Source organism: Martes martes, assembly GCF_963455335.1.
Source record: "Martes martes genome assembly, chromosome: 9".
Classification (NCBI taxonomy): domain Eukaryota; kingdom Metazoa; phylum Chordata; class Mammalia; order Carnivora; family Mustelidae; genus Martes; species Martes martes.
Genome location: NC_137896.1, coordinates 114765102 through 114785747, shown reverse-complemented (window position 1 = coordinate 114785747; position 20646 = coordinate 114765102). Strand labels below are relative to the sequence as shown.

At 53.9% G+C, this 20646-nt stretch overlaps 1 protein-coding gene across 1 annotated transcript in view; it reads right to left on the bottom strand.

Moving 5' to 3' along the window:
• The window catches only part of GALNT14 (polypeptide N-acetylgalactosaminyltransferase 14), a 208349-nt gene that overhangs the window by 34851 nt on the left and 152852 nt on the right, over window positions 1–20646 (bottom strand). The window contains exons 3-6 of the mRNA XM_080814691.1: window positions 10780–10878; window positions 3261–3328; window positions 2035–2100; window positions 1759–1880 (exon numbers count right to left, since the gene is read on the bottom strand). Of these exons, the coding sequence (XP_080670817.1) occupies window positions 1759–1880; window positions 2035–2100; window positions 3261–3328; window positions 10780–10878 (355 nt within the window). The remainder of the gene's footprint in view (window positions 1–1758; window positions 1881–2034; window positions 2101–3260; window positions 3329–10779; window positions 10879–20646) is intronic.

Here is a 20646-nt window from a genome sequence, read left to right as displayed (position 1 = left end):
AAAGGGAGGAAAAAGGAGAGAGAGAGAAAAACCAAGAGACAGACCTTTAGCTGCCGGGAACAAACTGATGGCCACCAGAGGGGAAGGTGGGTTGGGGGGGGGGGGGAGGATGGGTGACACAGGTGAAGGGGATTTGGAGCACACCTGTTGGGATGAGCAGTGATCAACAGATAGAACTGTTGAGTCACCATGTGGTACACCTGAAACTAATAGAACACTGTATGCTAACAATACTCGAATTAAAAAAATTAACAATGTGGTATATACCGTGATGTTGCGATACAAGACAAAATCTCCATGTGGTCTTTGTTTGTGGTTCATCAAACAAGAGCTTCTGAAACCTTTGGGATTTCGTGAGTGATGGGGTGACGGGGCATCTGTGTGATCCACGGCAATCCTCTCTCACCAGACCTGAGTTTATGCTAATGAGGCGACTGTTCCGGGGTGGGGGGCATGGACCAACCACGTGACGGAGGGCTGGCACTTTCCGCCCCACCCCCAGCGCCCCGCCCCTCTGGGACACAGAGAGGGGAAGATCTGGAAGGGGCTCCAGGGCCAGGCACAGCCCTTCAACTAAATGGTCTGTTCCTAATCTATTTCTCAATGCAGACCTCTTCACCTGGATTGTGGCAGAAGGAGGGGAAGAGAGGATTTTCCTAAAGAGCACTAAGTGTCCCTCTCAATCTCAGGGCAGGTGATCCCGTGGGATCTCGTCTGGGCCACCGTGTGAGAGCTCTGCACACCCACCGAGGTTCTCTCACCAGAACGGAGTCGGGAAGGATTTCCCACTTCTCTGAGTGGTTCACACACAGGGATTCTTTGGTCAATGCTGTCATTTTGCGGGGCGGGGGGGGGGAGCGGGGGAAGCAGGGTAGCTGCCGCAGAGAGCCAGGAGGAAATCACCACACCTCAGGGGAGACGGTGTGGGGGCTCTGGTGTGCGTGGTGCCCGTCAGGAAAAATCAGCCCAAGTCACACCACTCCCCCCACGCCGTGTCCTCATTTGCGAGACGGGTATCTGAAAAATACCCGGCCTCGTACTTCACAGAGCAGCCTCAGGAGTCAGAAACTCAGGGAGGACAGCAACAGCCCAAATGCTAGGCTCCTACAACACAGCGCCTTCTCTAGATCAGGACAGGGGTGGACGGTCTTTGTGGAATATCGAACGAATGGGGAACATTAAGGTTTTTTTCACTTTCAAAAGGAGTGACTGAGAATGGAGAGAGGAAGCATGCAGAATTCTGGAGCAATTTAAGGGCAGGCAGAGGCCAGGAGCTCAGGTTTCTCAGCATCCCGTCCACCTGCCTCAGCCTCCGGGCAAGGGTGATGCATGGGTGGAGGGAAGACAGAAGCCTCAGGAATTGGGGACAAGAACCAGTTAACTCCGCTGCCTCCTTGTCACAAAAGGCACTCATCAGGGCTCCCTTTCTGGAACATTCTATTGTCTGGGAGAAATAGTTCCTGGGTAGTTCTCTCACCCAGGAAGCTGCAGGCGTCACGTATCAGCAGCTACCATTAGCCCTACTCACAGGCCTGCCGCGGGTGACAGCATGAAAAGGAAACAGGTCCCCAACTTTGCCCCACCACTGCCTGCTGTGTGACCGTGGATCTCAGTGTCTCCATCTATATAACATGGGGCCAGCGATGAGTCTCATGCCCCTCCCAGAGGGCCTGGGTGGGGGCATATGTGAAGTATGGGCTTGAGAGAGCCTAGAGAAGGTGGGGACACAGCCTCTGACCCTCAGTCTGCCCCACTCACCTCTTTGACTCTGTGCAGCAACGGCTGGAGCCAGTCCCTGTTCACCTCGCAATGGCTGTCCAGGAAAGTCAGAGTGGTGCCCTTGGCCACATTAGCACCCCGGATCCGGGACCGGACCAGACCTGTGGTAGGGACAAACAGGCACGTGGGTGCCCCGTCCTTCTGTCTTCCAGAGAGTTCACGGAGGAGCCAAAGGACAGCCCCTGCATGCTGAACACACAGCTGGACACACACCCCCAATCCCCACCCCACTCACGCCCCTCTGCACAGACCCACCTTGCCGCTCGCTATTGCGTATGCACTTCACCTTGGGCAACTTGATGAGCTGTAAGCAGTCCTCAGCTGCGAAGACAGAAGGTTATGTGGCGTGAATGCCCCGGGACTCGCAGGAGCGATGTGAACCCGAAGATTAGGCAAGGCAACCCAGCCTGCCATCCCTGCTCCCAACCACAGAGCCCTGTCCCGATGCCAGCATGGTTGTGGGTTTGGGATGAGGCTGACCCACCACTTCTATCCATATGCAATGTGGCCCACTCTGTGCAAAGCGACCGCAAGGGGCCCTCTTTGGAGCAGGTCAGTCCCACAGCAGCACCTGTGTGCTTACTAGGAAGCACTTCCTGATGGGGACACCTGGTATGGTATGGTCACCTGGAGACTCTTTTCCTTTTCCATAGACCATTAAAAATATGAGACCAGAGTCCGGCTCACTCTAGTGGGGTCTAGCAAAAACTGCTGGGAGACCACATAATGGATGAGATGAATGTTGGAGTTTCCTTTTTGATCGTGGACTTCTGATACTGGAGACCTTATCTGTTGAGTGATCTGTCCACTGTGCCCCATCACACAGAGCTTGCCTAACTCTCCCCATTCAGGGGAATGTGCCAGGATGGGCAGGAGGAGACCCCATCTTAGGAATCACCCCAGATCTATCTCTGGCTTGCCTGCTTACCCCATCCCTTGCTGGATTTATCAACCCTCTGAACTGCATACTGGGATGCCACCATATTGGTTTCACTTCACTGGTCTACCAGCCTTAGCCTCTCTCCTGTGGAGCACACCCAGCCCTTCACAAGAATGAAAGGAGAGGGTATTTCTGGCTGCGATCAAGCTAGCAGATGACCACAGATACAAGTCAGGAACCTCTAGCGATAGAAATTGCTCTGGGCTCTAGGTCCCAGGGTCAATCCTCCAAAGGTTTCCATGTCCAGGAATGTAGGTTAGGTGACAATGACACACATACGCACACACACACACCAACCCAATCAAGGATCAACTAAATCTACTGTGTAAGTCCTCAAAGACTCGCAACTGGGAATCCAAGACATTGTTTTTAAAATGTAAGGTTTGTCTCCCTCCTGAGCCCCTGATGGACACTCAAAGTCTTCCACACGTGCTATAAACCCAGGCTTTCCCCCCTCCCCGGAGAACCGGTGGCCTGGCCTCTGCCTGTTACGCAGGAGCAGAAACTTGCATCTACAGAGCAAGGGGGCAAAGCTACTTACGGTCATTGCTGAAGTCATCCACTAATATGATCTCCTGGATCAGATTCATTGGCGTGCGGTTTAACACGCTGCAAGGCGGAAGGAGGGAGATAATTATGACGTCTAGCAGCAAATGCCTGTATTAACTGAGCTTTACCCAGACACCATTGTATTTGAGGAATGAAAACTCAGGGAAGCCCAAAGGGCTCATGCTGTCACACGGCTCACCCGCGAACCCCTGGGACATGACCCTGGCTCCTCCTAGTGAGTGCGGCCGCGGGTGCCCCATGCCGAGACGGGAACCCAGGAGTCATCCTCAGTGACTGCCCTCCCCCGCCACTGGCCCAAACCCCGTACCAGGTCAGTGACCCAGACCTGCCCGTCTATGAGAGAAGGTCACTCAAACCACTTCCACCTCATCCACCTCTGCCGCGGTCAACTTCTGCCCCACATTTTGCAGCAGCCTTGACCTGACCGGGCTGTCCTCGCAGGAACTCTGGAGTGAGCCTTCGAAGGCTCGATCGGATGGCTCATGGTGAGACTTCCCTCACTAACGCAGACAGACCAGCTGACAGAGCCTGCACAGTGGCTCCCCACCAGCCCCGCCCAAACCCTCAGCACGCTCGCTCTTCACCGTGTGGCCATGGCCCCCGTTGGCAGCCTCCTCATGCCCAGGACCCTCGTCCGGTGGCATCCTGCTTGTTCCTAATGGGGCCCCCTGTCTCCCTCGATGCCATGGTCTGCAATGCCCCTCCTGTGCCACAAGGACCGGTTCAATGCACCCCTCCCCCACAGCCACCTGCTACTTAGCGAGCACTGACTCTTTCCTCTTCCCGCGGCCTTCATCGTGCCAGACTCTGAGGGCTGGTTTGCTGGCCCCACAGGGACGGTCGTGTCCCTGGGGGCAGGGTCCCTGTCAGGACTCTCTGTGCTGCCAGAGGCCAGCCCAGAGCCGTGGCCCATCACTCCCTCCAGGGATGTGTAGTGCCCACCTCCTACGCGCTCAGCACTGGGTCCATGAGGAACAAAGGGGTGTCCTCTCTGCCTGCCAGCAGCCCACTGTCTAGGAGCTCCTTCTTACAAGCTGTGTGATCTGAGGCTAGTTACCGTTTCATGTAGTAAGAAGCCCCATCTGTAAAACGGGGATAAGAACATCCGTACCTACTTCACCGGGCTGTTGGGAGAATTGGAGAGAAACTGTTTCTAGAGGATTCAGCACCATGTCTGGCTCGAAGCGGCAATTACTGCTATTTTGGGGTGGCAGGAATGAAAGATCTTGGGATTGACTTCATGTGCTGGCCTGGGCTGCGGATCTGGACTCCCAGGGCGAGGCTGGGTTTCCATGTTCCTTTGGGGTCTCCCAAAGGGGGCTGTAACCCACTTCCAAAGACCCCCGGACTGTATAGTTCCTCAGACAACTTCCGGGGCCACACCACTCACTGTGGGGTACCCATGGCCCTGTGCGGGTCGGAGAGGGGTTCACGTGGTGCTGCTGGTGGACGTGCTGTGAGTTCCCTCAGGAGGGCAGATCTGAGCCCTGTTTCTGGTTAGCCTCCCTATCTAAGCAGGGTGCAGAGACTCCAGGAGGAGAACTTTGCCTGGAGCTACTTTTATTTATGAAGCCTTAATTCTCACCATGGCAACTAGTATAAGGTGGGAGAGGAACCCTGACTCCAAGCCCTGAGCTCTGCTGTTGGGAGGTGGGGACAGGAAGGGGCAGGCGGTGATGGGAGGAGACCCTCACCACATGGGATCAATTGAGAGTCCCAAAGAAAACACACACCGACCCAATAACCAGTCCTGTAATCAGACAGGGAAAGGGGGTAGGGAGGGAGGCACCAAGAGAGGGAAAACCTGCTTGAAGAATAGCCTCTAATGAGGTTTGATTAAGGCTGCAGCTTCTGCATGCGATTCCCCCCAAATCCCTGCCGGCTCTTTGAAATTCAAGAGTTCTCTTCTGTGAACATCAAAAGGTAAATCGTGTGCAGCTCTGTGCTGGTTGAACTGAGAGATGATTAGCGAATAAAAAATGTCCAGGGTTTAAAAAAGAAAACAACCCAGAAATCGTCAGCACTAAGTGCTAATTAGACCATTTCCTGGTAACACCTGGCTTGTTTTTGCTCCTCTAATCAGAGCAATTGGAGTGAGCGCGGGGGGCTCCAGGAACATGGGTCTGGACTGGGAGGGCCTGCGAAGGGCAGGTGTTCTGGGCTCCTGGGGTGGCTGGAGGAGGAAGGTCAAGTGTAGCCCAGGGGCGCTGGCCTGGCCCCAGATGGTGCCCCCCCAGGGCCCTCCTTCAGCACATCCACTGCCACTCCCACCACCCCGCCTCTGGTTGCTCTGTGCTCCCCCTCCCAACGCTGCTGTCCCCAGTTTGTCCGCCAGGACGCTTCACTAGCCCCTCTGCCACCGAGCCAACCCTCCCTTTTCTCCAGCTTCGGATAAGCCTCTCGCTCCATGCCCTTTCGTGACAGCCTCAGCCTGGGAGTGAGTACTCGCCTCACTGGTGTACCCGGGGCCCACTCTGCCTGGGAACTGTTCTAGAACAGAGCCTCCCTTGCCACAGCTCACTTCTCTGCCAGAGAGGGGCTGTGCAGCCAGCACCGACCTTCACCTTCCACTTCGCTGCGGCCGTGCCCACGCGGCAGGGCCCACACGGAGCCTCCCGGGTGGGGGGGAGGGCGGCGGGCACGGCCGTGTGAGCAGCGTGGGAGGCCCGGCGGTCCGCCATCCCGAACAAGACGCCAGGCTGCTCCTAGCCTTCGTTTTCATCTGTAATTACATTTTCCTTGTAAAGGCAGGCGATATTAATACTTGACCTACTTCACAGGCTTTTGTGCGTCTGAAATGAGGAAATGCATTTGAAATTGCTTTGTGAACTCCGAGGTGCTCTATGCGGGCTGGGTTTATCAACTGCTCCATAAATACCAGCGGAATGAAGACCTGGGGCCCGGCTGGCAGTTGAGTTTGGGCGCTCTGCAGCCCGGATGACTTGGGGTCAAGTACGCTACCCACGCCGGCTCGAGAGCTTCAGTGCCAAGGTGCTTAGGTACTTAGCTACTGAACCTGCAGCACCCAACTTCCTCAGCTGCGTGGAAGGTGCTGAGCGCTGAGCTTGGCCCCGTGGCTGCTTTCAGAATCTGCGTATGGATAATAAGGAAGATTCTGGTTCTCAAAGGGTGATCCCGGGGCCAGCAGCGTCTACGTCACCCAGGGACTCGTTAGAAAGGCAAGTGCTTGGGCCCTACTCTGGACTTACTGAGTTAGCATATGGGGGATGGGAAGCTTCAGGGCTTTCTGATGTGGGCTCCGGTCGGAGAACCACACAAGGCGGCTGCCTACCCAGGCTGGAGGGCCATCATGACACCTGCTGTCACTTGCACAGGCTCCCTCTGTGCCATGTGCTGCATCAAGGCCTTTACCCACCTGAACTCACTCTTCCCCATCACCATGTGAGGCAGTTATCAGTAGCTCTTGTTTTATAGAAAAGGAAACTGAGGCAGAGAGGTCAAGGAGCTTGTCCAGGGTCACATGGTTGGTAGCAGAGCAGGCAAATCTGGCTCCAGGGTCCCATTTCTTATCCACCTTAATCTAAGACATTGCTCCTTGAAATCCAGGGTAGTTTTACAAAACAGCAATGGTAAGGAGATTTGGGATATAAGGAGATCAATTGCACAAGCTCTAGAGGCCCCACGGGGGTGTGCAGGTTGAAGGATGCCCCAAAAGGAAGGGGAAAGCCTTGGGTCTCACATATACACAGGGACCCCCTGCAGTACCAGACAAGATAAACCTTTCCTCAGGGCTTGTCTTCTCTCTCCTTAAGTGAAAGAAGTACCCTCGTTGATCTGGGTTGTGACTCTTTTCCTCCCCCCGTCAGCATCCCCATCAGGCTTCTGCTGGCTCTGAGTGCCACCATGTGTGCCCTTCCAGCCCCCAGTCCCACAGCTAACTCAGAAGCTCAATGGGCAAGAGGGCTCGGGCAGGAATGAACAGAGGGATGAAGGCTTGGCCAAGTGCTGGGGGAAGGGAGGGAGAAGAGAAGGTACATTCAGTCCTACCCTTGAGCGCCTTTTTGTGAGAGCCTGGCAGCAAAGCCATCAGAATTCTGGAACATGAAAGATGGAGGATACCTTAGAGAAGATCCTTGCACTGGGGACAACAGGAGAGGAAGTGATCCTCATTCAGTCCCATCTCAGGGCTACCAATTTATTTGTGCCTCAGGATAGGGAGTGTGAGGACGGCAGAGAATCCCAAGGAAATAACACCTGCCATGGAAATTTCTAGAAGTCATCTTCCTTGCTTCCCCCGCTAAAATTCCCCTTTACCCTGCTTAGGAGAGAAAAGCCTGTCTGTTCACACACAGGTCCCCCCTCATTCTAAGGTTTTTGTGTATTATGCTTGGATCGGAGCCCGGGGGCCTGGTTTATATCAGAAGTTCCTCAGAGGTGGGAAATAGGTCCATGGGCTCTCCTGGCAAAGCACCCAGTTTGGTGTATGGCCTGGGACTTCCTGGGGGCCTCCTAAAAAGTATGGTGTTGATGGGCCTCAAGCCCCCTTTCAGAACACAGTGCACCAGGCCTCGGGGCAGCCCCCATCGGGCTGGCAGACAGAGGCACTGGGGCTGCGCCCTTAGCTGTCCCCGCCCCCACTCCCCAGGGAGTCTGAAACCCAAGTCTTGGCTTCCGTGCCTTCTAGCCCAGTGCCCTGGGGTCTCCATTCACCTCATGCACCCCTGACTTCACAGGTTCCGGATGGGACTGCAGTTAAAGTGAGAAGAAATGTGTTCTGGAGACCATAAAGCTCAGCATACATATAAAATATTAATAACATTATTATAATGCATCATTATTACAATTATAAAGAGAAGGAGGAGCGGCGGGAGGAGAAGGGAAAGTATGTGATAGAGATGGAAGGGATGAGTCTACGGGCAGCAGCTAAAGTGACCCTGTATAGGAAATATGGGGGGGGCTGGGAGCTCCATGGGGTCCTGAAACACCCCCAACGTCCTAAGGTAATGTCTTCTTGTGGGAAATGTGATAGAACCGTGAACACTGGAAATCTGAGATATTTTTATCCCCGTCCTTACGGATGGTGTCAGTGACCTACACAAGGTCACACGGCTAGGAGGTGGCAAAGGAAGGACTGAATCCCAGGGACCCACAGTCTCTTTGCTTTTGAAAGCCCAGTCGCTGTGCAGATACGGACATAGCTAATGTCTGCTAGCCACAGTGGTCAGTCCCTTAGCTGGCTGAACCCAAAGCAACTCCGTGCGGTAGCTATGGTCATGATTCCCATTTCCCTGACCAGGCAACTGAGTCACAGGGAACTTAGAGATGAATAAGATCCAGTCCTTGCCCTATAGGAGCTCCCTGAAGATGACATCTGGGAAAAATGCCTTAAGTGTTAGAGTTGAGATGGGCAGTAAGGAGACCAGAAGAACGCCCTAAATGTGTGTGTGTGTTTGTGTTGAGGGGGTGGAGGTGTGTGGTGTCAGAGGACTCCTGCAAGGAAGAAGAGAGGCCAGCCCAGAAGGCAAGGAGCCTCTCTCTGCTCCTATAGTGTCCTCATGGAAACATCTGGCATACATGCCCAGACATGACCTTGTGGAACAACCACCATGGTGGGAAAGGCAGAGGCTGCCCTAAGTCTGTTCTAGAAACTACCTCATGCCCAGGCAGACCATGACGGCAGTGGTGCTGTGGTCTGGCATTTTGTCAAAGCAGTCAACTCTGACAGTGCAACCTGCTCACCCTGCCCGGCCCAGGAACCACGCTCTCCCCACACCAGAAAAGACCTAGGTAAATCGGAGGTCCCCAGACCCCTGCCCCTACACACCCCCGCTCAGGTTTACAAATCTAAAAGGTACTTTATTCATCTACTGTGAGGCTCACGGTGACTCCCGACAGTGACTCAAGACATCTTCGCATTAAGATCTGAAGCCTTTTTGGGAAATCAGGTGCGGATCTCTGGACCGGTGGGATGAATGCAGCAGGCAGGACAGACAGGGCAAGAGCTGGCAGAAGGAATGAGCCAGCCAGCTGCCAAGGACATCTGGGCAGCAGACAGAGCTGCCCCTGTGGACAGGGGGAAACAACGTGCATTTGGGCAGGTCCATCCCTGCATTTCCATGGGATGCACAGACACTGCACAGAGGTCATTCATTGTAAGTGACAGGTGGCCCCCAAGACTTGGTGCCTGCCATCAGGGTGAGCCTATTACTGACTCCCTCCCACCACCTGGAGCTTCCCTGTCTGCCCCCAACCAGGAACAAGAAAGTGTGGCTTCGTGATGGAAATGACCAGAGATTTTGCCATGCTTGGCTGTACTCTTCTAGGCCCTCCCTCCCTGTAGGATCAGGCGACCCTGTGCTGTGCTGCCTATCAGACAGGGATGGGCTCATGCAGGCCGTGTGTCCTAGGGGCATGAAGGTATGCACGTGCTCTGTCCCAGGGTCAGCCCCAACACCAGGGCTGCTGACCACCACCCGGAGACCAGCCTGGCCTATGGAGACGGCTGAGAACTGAGGTCAGAGAGCAAGAGATTGAATCCAGCTTCACCACCATTAGCTGAGCAACAGGAGGCTTTGATTTAGTGTCTCCGAGCCTCAGTTTCCTCAGCTGTAGACTGGGTACAGCAGCAAACTCCCCCCTCCCCAGCTGAGAGCATAAGCCCAGGCATGTCTGTACACCAGGGGCCTCATGACTAATGGTCACCATTGCCACCATCTGAGATGCCAATGAAGTCCAAGACCCAAAAGAGGAAGGGGGGACAGATGGAGGGAGGGGAGGAGGGGTTTGGGGGCTCCAGAGTTACAGAAGGACATGGTATGCAGAAGGGGAGCCGAAACACCCAGGGCCAAGCCCCCAGGGCCCGGTCTGTGTTCTGAGGAGAGTTCTGCTGGGAGCTAGTGCTGCGACTTTTGCATGTCTCAGATTCATGCAGGCCATGGGCCGAAGGAAGGATGCACCTGTTAGAGCAAGAGTGGGGCCCAGACTCAGAACTGAGGGCGGGTGGAGAGGCAGAGTGGGGCTGGGGCTGGAACAGAAGGGAGATGGCCAGCAAAGCAAAGGTCAGCCACCGCCCTCAGGCTGCTCTGATGTGTACCACAGCTCCTGGCTATGTGGGAAGCTGTGGTGAGGTGGGTGCTGGGAGAGGCGGCACTTGGCAGACGCAAGTTCTAATCCCAGCCTGATGCTGGGGTTGGGTATGGACTCAGCCTCACCAGCCTCCGCAGCCTTGGCAGCTGTGGGAGTTAGAACTCATTCCAGAGGCAGTCTAGTACCATGGTCAAGGGTGAGAGCTCCAGGTTCTCTGTGGCTGCCAGTGAGAGGCAAGCTACTGAACACCGCGGGCCTCTGTCTCTCCCCCATGAAACAGGGTATGCGCCGCCCCCACAGGAGTGCGGGGATTGACAGAATGGATGCATGAGTGTGTCAGACAATATGGGCACAGAGTCAGAAATGCCCGATGTTTTTCCAGCAGGGCCAGGCCCCCTCCTGAGGGAGGGGCCTAGTGTGGCCAACGAGGAGGGTCATCTTACCTGCGGATGGTTCTGAGCAGGGTGGAGCGGGCCTCATTGTGGAAGGTGATGATGATGCTGGTCGGGGGGAGGTCAGCGCAGTAGACCAGCAGGGTGCATCTGGGGGAGGAAAGGCAGGAGGACACATAAGGCCTTGGGGGCAAAGCAGACCTAAAGGGCTGGAACCAAGGACACTGCGGCCGCCCCCAATACAGACAGAGGCCTGGCGTCTGGGGGGACCACCCCAGCTGCACAGCACAGGTGAAGACCCCAGAGCAGGGAGAGCCCAGAATGACTGAAGCTAAACTGCCCACCTCCACAGGGGAACCTGGGCTTGGATCCAAGCTAAGTTAGCACATAGAACATAAACATGGGATGAGTTCATGCACAGGAGCTCCCAGTGGCCAAAACAAGCCTCCCCCACGTCTTGGGCTCTGCTCCCTGGTCTGTGTCCATCCAGGTCGACAGAGGCTTCACCGTGTCCTGGGCCAGCAGCTCCAGCCCATCCCCCCCATGCTGACTCCTGACCTCCTGCCACACAGGCGGAAATCTGGCAAGTTTAACCAGGCAGAGCCCTAACACCCTGGCACAGACAATAAAACTCCATCTTGAAAAAGCTTTCATTTCCACGTGTCCAGGATCATTTCGTGTGACAATTACATCTGGGGTAATTTCAATTTAATACCTCGCTGCAAGGGAAAATTGTAGCCCGCAGCCCGAAAATTACTATAATAATGAAAATAAACCCGCCAAGTGATGCTGGTGCCACCAGGGACTATCCCTGGGTAAGTGCTTCCTCCTGTTTCCAGCTCTTCCAGGGGCTGTCCAATTACGCGGAGTGGTATTAAACGAGGAAGTAAATAACAGACATTTGGGGAGTCAAATGTTTCTTCTCTTCATTTTCTAATTTTGTCCTCGGCTCGGGGCTTTGAGTTTGGGGGTCTGGAGATCCAAGGCTGGACTTCCAGGGCCCCGGGAGCCCGCTGATACCGTTTGCAAAGCAGTGTATGCAAATGTGTGGGTTGTTCGTGGTTTGGTTTTGTTTTTCTCTGAGAAGATGATTCATAGTTTTCACTGGATTCTCAAAGAAGTCTGTGGCTGAAAACACTTCATCTCAATCCTAGGCCAACGAGCCTGACGTTCCTTTGGCCTCCCTGAGACTTGAACACGTTCCTCCAAAAGCAAACACTGAACAGGAGAATTTGCACAGAGAAAGCGGGGCCCTCGTGCTCAGGGCCTGAGCACAGCTGGGCTTGGGTCACCTGCCAGGAGTCAAGAATTAGGAAAGGAAGGCCCAGGGGAAAAGATAGTGGAAAGGTTCAGCCATGACTTCAGGCCTTCCCCGTGCCCCGCCCCCCTCAGAGACAATGCCTCACCACATCCTGTGAGCTCCCTCTACTATGAAAACCCTCCAGAATCCACTCCTGTTCTGTTGTTCCCATCCCTGGGGCAACCTATTGACTGGTCTTCCTGCCTCCACCCTCTGCCCCTGACCCTCACATCCTGTCCACCACACAGCTATGTGCAGGCCTTCCTCTGGCCAGAAGCCCTCCGTGGCTCTTGATGCAGAAGGTCCAAACTCCCTATCACAGTCCCCTGAGACCTCCCTTGGTGGCAGCATCATATGCTTCCAGAACTCTCTTTCACTGCTCATCCTCGGACTTCTGTATGGAGCAGCGTCCTTCCTCCTTTCTCCACCTAATGAGCTCCTACTCATCCTTCAAGAACTAGAGCAAATGGCCCTCCTGCCGTGAAGGCCTTCCACATTCCCCCCACATAAGCAATGACCTGTCCTTTGTGTTCCTGTAATTCTGTAGAGATCTCTCTTCTAGAACTTTTGGAGATGGGACAGTCTTCCGCACCTGACTATGAGTTCTAGGGAACTAGTTCCCTATCTCTAGGGAAGGGTGCTTGTCTCTCTCCACGTCCCCAGAACAAGAGTTCAGCATACTAGATGCCCATTCACGGGGAAAGGGAGAAAGAGATTTGGGAAATGCATTCCTAGCTCAGCTGCTGACTTAAGAACTGATGGTTTTTGAAGGTGTGGCCACCAGCATCCCCGAAGGCGTCCAGTGAATCTCACCTACTGGTCCTCATGCCTTGCTTAGTTCTGTCCCTCACTGAATCGGGGCTAGCTCCCATGACCAACAGAATATGACGGAAGTGACCGTGGGTGACACCTCCAAGGCTAATTCGTAGAAACAGTGCAGGCTCTGCTTTGGCCACCTGGAGGGAAACCAGCTGCCGAGGACACGCAAACAGACCCGTGGAGAGATGCTCATGCGTGGGAGAACTGAGGCCTCTTGCCCCCGCCACCACCAACTTGCCAGCCTCGTGAATGAGCCACCCCAGGAGGGAGTCCCCCGACTCTAGCCCAGCCAGCAGATGACAGTAGTCCCAGTGGTCCACGCCGGACCTCCCAGAACTCCGGACCCACAAATACTATGAAGATAAGCAACGATTCCTGTGGTTTTAAGCTACTGAGTCTTGGCGGTGATTTATATGCATTTGCTAACTGTTATCAAACAGGAAGGGGGCCATGTCCATGCTTGGACATGGCCCCCAGGGAGAAGAGGTCTTGAACTTGCCTATCTTTATATAGAGACCTGAGTTTAAATTAGGAGCAATGAGGGAGAAGGGCGGGAGGCTAGTTGAGATGGACTTCGTTGATGGGGTGGGGAGGGAGGCCCTCGGCTGCTGTGCTACAGGGTCCGTGAGGGCGTGGAGGGGGTTGGGAGGCCCAGGCAGTGGGGGAGGCAGCAGTGAGCATGGTGAGCTCCGAACGGAAGGAGGTGGATGTCAGGGAGACGAGGGGTGATCATCTGTCTTTTCCAGGAAGGTAATAAAGCTGAGAGCTTTGCAGGACCTCCTCGTCTCCGTCAGAGAGGGGACAAAAAGAAAGACTGACCCGAGTGACTCCCAAGACCACGACTGGCAGGGCTGGGCCAAGGCTCAGGTGCTGGGCACTACCTTGGGGATGGCCAAGGGACCCCAAACCCCAGCCTTGGTGATGGAAGTTCTTTAGAGCAAGTTGGTGCGGGAGGGCGGTAGTGGGAGCCACTCAGAGAGCTTCCAGGGACAGAGGCCATTTCTCCTGCCTTGGCCAATGCGGCTGGGGGAGGCAGGTGTGTAAATGTACGATGACCCAGCAGCACGCACACACGGGCTTCCGCAGACCAGAGACACAGACATGACGCCGCCTGGGCTGCTGAAGTCTTCACGGACAAGGAGGTGCTGGGTGAAGTAGGGATGGACAGAGAGAAATGGGGTACAGTGTCCCAACCCAGGCACGGTTCTGGACCCCCAGGTTGAGTGCCGCATGAGAGGGTTCATAGAATATTTGGGGCGCCTGGGTTGCTCAGTGGGTTGGGTCCTCTGCCTTTGGCTCAGGTCATGATCCCAGGGTCCTGGAATCGAGCCCCATGTCGGGCTCTCTGCTCAGTGGGAAGCCTGCTTCCCTTCCTCTCTCTCTCTGCCTGCCTCTCTGCCTATTTGTGATCTCTGTCTGTCAAAAAAATAAACAATTTAAAAAAAATTTAAAAAAAAAGAATATTTGCTGGGGGGTCATACCCCACCAACCGGCTGTGGGACTATGGACCAGGCACCTCCTCTCCAGCTTGCTGTCTGCTCATCTGTAGGACAGGGGCTGGGCTCTCCTGCTTAAGGGAGCACAGGAATCAGAAGCTCTAACTGTAGCTGACCCCAAAAAAAGATGGTTGATGTGACAGAACCCCACAAAGACCGTCCTGCAGCATGAGCTCGACTGTGTGGCTGGACATTGAATTGACCTTTCCGAGCCTCCATTCTTCCTTCTGGAAATTTTTAACTTGCGTAGTTTTCCCCCTAGATTATTACTATGTTGTTAGGGAATAGTCCAAGCTTGACAAACCCGTCGGGGCCGTTATTTTCAAGAGAGAGTTGAAATGTGCAGAGTACTCCTCCCGTTGGGTGGTTCTGTCCTGACAGAGGACGAGGGGCCCTGAGAGGCCCCGAGCGGTGCGAGAATGCAGGGAGAGCAAAGCAGCCAGCATCAGTGTTAGAGAAAGGAAGCTGGGCTGTGATGTCAGTCTGAACCCTGACTCTGCCGAGAACTGTGTTGTGGGCCCTCGGGCACATCATTTGCCTTCTCAGAGCCTCGGTGTGTCACCTCTAAAATGCAGACAGATACCTCTCTTACAGGCTTTCTGTGAAGACCACAGACTGCAGACAACGTGCGAGGTGTTTAACAGAAGCCGAGTAAATGGCCACGAGAATTCTTACTGGCACGGCTCCGGGCGCTGAACCAGCGTCCATGCCCTGTTCTGTGCTTAGGGACTAGAACCATGAACTCATGATTCCGAAAAGGAAGAGGCCTTGGAGACGACCCATTTCAACCTCCTATACTGGGCAGAACTTGGTGGTGTGACAGATGCTGGCGGGAGGCCAGGCAATAAGGCTCTGGGACCTCATTCCCCTCCCCCCTCCTGCAGGATAAAGGATGGGGGCGGTTCCTATCTGGGGGGTGGCGATCCCCCCAAGAACTCCAGCATACCCAAGGAGAGTGGGCAGCAGGGCACTGCTCTGACCTCGATGGTGTAGGCAGCCCGGCTCCTGGGACTTCACGGATTCTTCCCTCTGATCCTGGTCACAGAGTTTCCATTGTCTCATCAGACCCTCAAAACAGCTTCTGAGAACCTCCACTCCCCAGAAAAGAGGACCTGGGGGCTCTGAATCTCACTCAGGGTCACACACCTGGAGAGTGACTCAGGCGAGCTGAACCCAGGTCCGGTGACTTCTAACTGCCCCCCGATCCCAGCACCCCACCATCCTGCTTGGGGACATTGGCACTGGCAGCAACAAGGCCAAGAGGTGGAGAAAAATCCTTCAGACTGGGCGCCGTGAGGAGTCGGCTCAGAGGTTGGGCTCTCTGGGAGAAGGTTCTAAAAGATTAATCAAATGGCAAGATCTATTAGGACTCTGGGGGAATGTCAAAAGCTGCCAATGCTGAGATCTGGTGCCCGCAGACGGACAGGAAAGCATGTTTATAATTTATTAAAGATTCAGGGGTTTTACTGGCGAGAAGAGCGAGCGAGCAGGAAAGATTGCGGTGGGGACAGAGCCAGGAGGAAAGGCGGACCACACAGTGTGGGGAGACTGACGCCAACCCGTCCGCCGGGGCTGCTGTCCCAACGACCCCAGGACCTCCTGAATAACATATGCTCCGCTGAGCTCACTCCCCAAGTGCAGTTTTTTTGTTCTGTGCTTCTCTTTTTTCTTTCTGAAAAATTCAGCTGAGGCTCTCGATGTCCCCAAGTTCAGGTGTGTCTTCCTGAACCATCAACTTTTTGAGTGCTTAGTACCACTTACCGGCCGAGTCACTTCCTGGAGCTCCTGAGACGCCAGCCCCAGGCGCAGGAAGGAACTTCCTCCTCTTCCATCTCTTTCCAGCTCTCCATCATCAGTCCCTGCTCCCCTACCCACCCCTACCCTGTCCCTACACTCCAACAGGTGCCAAGGCGGGCATGTCAGAAACATGCTAAGTGAAGGTCGCTGTCAGTTCCCATAGATATGTAATGTGCACATGATTTTTTAAAAAATTCATTATTTTATTTATTTATTTGAGAGAGGGAAAAAGAGAGACAGCGAGCACACAAGGAGGCAGGGAGGGGCAGAGGGAGAGAGAGAAGCAGACTCCACACCGCTGAGCTCAGAGCCTGACATAGGACCCTGGGATCACAACCTGAGCCGAAGGCAGATGCTTAACCAACTGAGTCACCCAGGCGCCCCATGCACCTGCCTTTTATTTTGTTGCCGAAACTCATGAAATGGACAGCTGCCTCTAAGCATTGTTATGATCTCATCACCATCCCCAAATTATCAGTGGGTAACAGAGGCTCCTGATGGTCCCATGTGGGCCTGCTGGGGCTGGTAACCAGGTCCTCTGACTCCTGGATACACACCTTCCTCCTACAGCATGCTACCCTTATGGAAGAAAAGACATGGCCATAAATTATAAACATCTGTTGTTTGACTCTGGAAAGTCAAAACGGGAAGGAGTGAAGGAGAGGAAGACCCCGGAACTCAGATAATAATAATAATTATTGTCACCAAAATGTTGATGGAAAGGCAGGTCCCTGGACTTCCCCACAATTGACAATGGCACCAAATACGAGAAGAGAGGCTCCTGGAGGGGGGCTCCGACATCCCAGAGGGGAGACAGAGGGCAGTTAGGAAAAGGGCAAAGGTCACACAGATATGCTGCAGAATGTAAAGGAGATCACAGAGGCCTGCGGTGGGACACCTGGGTGTGTTACCACTCAGGGGCTTGGCAGTGACCTCCCTTCTCTAAGCCTCAGCTCCTGGTCTACAGTGATGAAAATTCCACCCCATCATGTTTTTAAACTACTACTTCTGGGGCACCTGGGTAGCTCAGTCGGTAAGCATCCGGCTCTTGGTTTCCACTCAGGTCATGATTTCGGGGTAGGGAGATCAAGCCCTGTGTCCGGCTCCGTGCTGTGCGTGGAGCTGGCCAGGGATTCTGTCTCTCCCTCTCTCCCCCCGCATACAACCCCCGCTTATGGGTGCATGTGCTCGCTCTCTCTCCCCCCCCATCAAATAAATAAATAAATAAAAAACAAAAAAACCCCTACTACTTAGGGACGCCTGCTGCCAGGCACCTTGTGTATTTAAATGCTCACTACAAACTTATGACGGGCCACTGCTTGATGGACTCACTCAGGAGGAGACTGAGGCATAGGGAGGTTAAGTAACTTATAGCCAGTGCAGAGATTTGAACCTAGGCCTGCTAGCTGTCCTTGTCACCATGCCACTACCTCTCCACGCCAGCACTGTTCCAAGCACTAGGATATCCAAAAGCCTCCAGCTGCTGCTAAGTCCCATCTGTGTGCCCTATGCCCTGCGGACCCATGTATCCCCACTCAAGTCACCAACCCAAGAAGCAGTTTCTACGGAGCTCTGGAACCTAGCTGTTGCAGCCACCTGCCCAGAGGGGACAGACAGGATGCCGCTCCCGGGCAGTTAGAGGAGGACAGGGAAATGGCTGACTGAGCCGCCACTGGGAGATCCTGACAGGGGCTCCCACTTTCTGCCTGGATGCAGCCAGCAGAGGTGTGATTTCAATGAGGCCCTGGGCGGGGGAGGGACAAACCGTGCACACCTATTTCTAAACAGCTAGTGACCGTGACTCTTACAGTCCTGCCCACGTGGCCGAGGGCAGACTCGGGCAGAGAGAACGAATGGGCTGTCTTCTCTGTGTGTTCCATTTCCCAAGCTTTATGGACACAAGGGCCAAGAGAAACACAGGCATAGCATGGGGGTGGGACCCGTTTCCTGGGAGAACACTGTCTGTCCCCGAGGGAGTGACAATTTGAGGATTTCCAGGTGCAAGGGCATGGGGGCACATCCTCTGTCCCTCCCACACTTTCGTCTCATCTCCCCATGTCATGGCTCCAGCCTTGATGAGACCAGCATCTCCTCCCCTCAGACCCCAGGACACGAACACCCACCCCAAAGCTGGGTGTGCAGAAGGATGAGGGGGGCAAAGCTCAAGACCCAGGGACCTTTCCAGAATGTCAGCTGCCCTGGGACAGGGACAGCGAACATGCTATCTGCATTGAGAATCACAGGTTCTGTATTTAGAGCTGAGAGCTAATACATTTAGAGCTAATACATTCCCGAATCAGTTCTCTGTAAGGAAGCCGCCTCCCAGCCAAGCGGAGAAGGAAGATGGCCAAAAGGTACAAAATGCCAAACCTGCACCTGGCCTCTGGGTTCAAACTCGAGTCTTTAGAAGAGAAAAATGCGAGCAGTTATAAAAAGTATGACAACGGCAGAATCAGAAATTCCTTTTAATCTCATTTCATGGGCAACCCGGATACACTGTAAGGCATGAAATTTTTATTTCATGTCAATTTCACTGGGATTTCACATGCAGATTAATTTGTTCATCCACATAAACATAGAGTGCTCCTAGGTCTTGCCTCAACAGCTGTCCTCATTTAGGATTACAGAAATCCTGCATCTCATAAATGATACTAAGAATAACAGTGAGATCTGTTACTCCATTGTGCTGCCACATTTTAATTGCTGAATGCATTATTAAATTCCTTTATGCTGGGAAGGGGGTTCGTGGGCCAGGGCTGGGGAATGAGCTGCCTTGAAGCCTGGTCGGGTACTGTGGTGGGCAGCAGATGGCCTCCAACTCCCAAGTCCTCATGTCGTCCCCTCCCCCAGAGCATGGGCTGACCCCGGTGAGTGGCTTCTCAGGAACAGAACACAGCTAAAGTGTTGGGATGCCACGTCTGTGATCAGGTTAGGAAAGACCAGGACATCCATCCTTGTGGTTTATACACGCTGGTGAAGCAAGCTGCCATGCGGGGCTGTCCCACATGGCTAGGAACTGAGTGAGCACGGCCTCGGGTCAATCGCTCGTGAGGACTGGAATCCTGCCCAGAACCACACAAGGGAGCTGGGATGAGGGTCCAGCCTGGTTTTGCCCTCAGATGCCAGCAGCTCCAGCTGACCCCTGGATTCCCGCCTGGGAGAGCCTGCGGTCAAGGACACACCTGAGCCACGCCTGAAAGCCTGACCCCCAGAAACTGAGATGATAAATGTCCTATTAAGCCACTAAATTGTGGGTAATTTGTTATGCAACAAGAGACAATGAATATAGGCCCCCTTAGCTACCTGAAGAAACAAGGTCAGCAGCATTTCTCAGTCCCCAGGGGTCAATGGTAAATCCTCTTGGGCAGTTGGTAGCTGTCCCCACAAGGTCCTCCCAGAGCCCCTACAGGACCCTCTGGTGGCCTCCATCCCCCAAGATGATGCTAGATATGGATGCCCGGGGACCCTACACACACAGAAAAGTTCTCCAGTAGTACCTTTTGGGCTTGTCCCAATCTTTATGATTCAACTCCCTTAATATTAACCATACAATACATTAAGAAATTGTCTCTTTGCTCACTTCTCCCATGGATGGGAGTTGACGCCAGCTCAGGACCTGCAGTTCATTTCTACCTCCTCAGGATATCCCCCTGGATTTCTCAGCCACCGACTCCCTATGGCGTCATATTTCTAAGACAATCCACATGTTGACCATTCGAGGGCAGTTCTGCCATCAGATTAACGGCAACCCATAGATCAGAACAGCGTTTCCAGAAAATAGCGCTACAAGCCCATTTTTCTGGCAATGTAAGAAGTCTCCCAAGCATCTCTGCTGACAGACTGGGATGCGAACTGGGGAAGAGGGCAGTATGATATAAAAGGCCATGATATCGAACACCTGGGTAGCTCCTCGTTTTGGGTCAGGCCATGATCTCGCGGTCATGGGCTCGAGCCCTGCATCAGGCTCTGCACTCAGCGTGGAGTCAGCTTCGGATTCTCCCTTCCTCTCCCTCCTATGCATTCTCTCTCTCTCTCTCTCAAAGAAAAAAAAAGAAGCCATGATATCTAGACTCCCCTAAACGCCCAGTCTCTGCTTCTACTTTGTTTTGTAGCCCTTGGCAGCTGGAAGACCTTTCTCTCCTTGACTCCAGACGAACCCCTGAGTTGCTGCAACACTAGAAAGTACCACAGACAGCATCTGGCTGGGCACCCCCTACACTGCCAGCTGGTGAACAGTGTCTCCAGGAGAGGCCTACACGTGGTCTGTGAGCACAGTTGGCACAAGTCAAGTCAGTTGGGCAAATGAGAAATACTGGAAAACTACTAGATCACCTTTCTGGTGATGGCCAATACACATGAACGTGTTACAGGTTCTGAGACCTGCTAGCCTACTTTTTACCCAGCTTTGACCTCAAAACCTGCCCCCTCCCACCCATGCATTTTTTCTTTTCTTCTAGCACACAGTACCTTACACATAGCGGGAACGTGCGTGTTTACCGGATATAC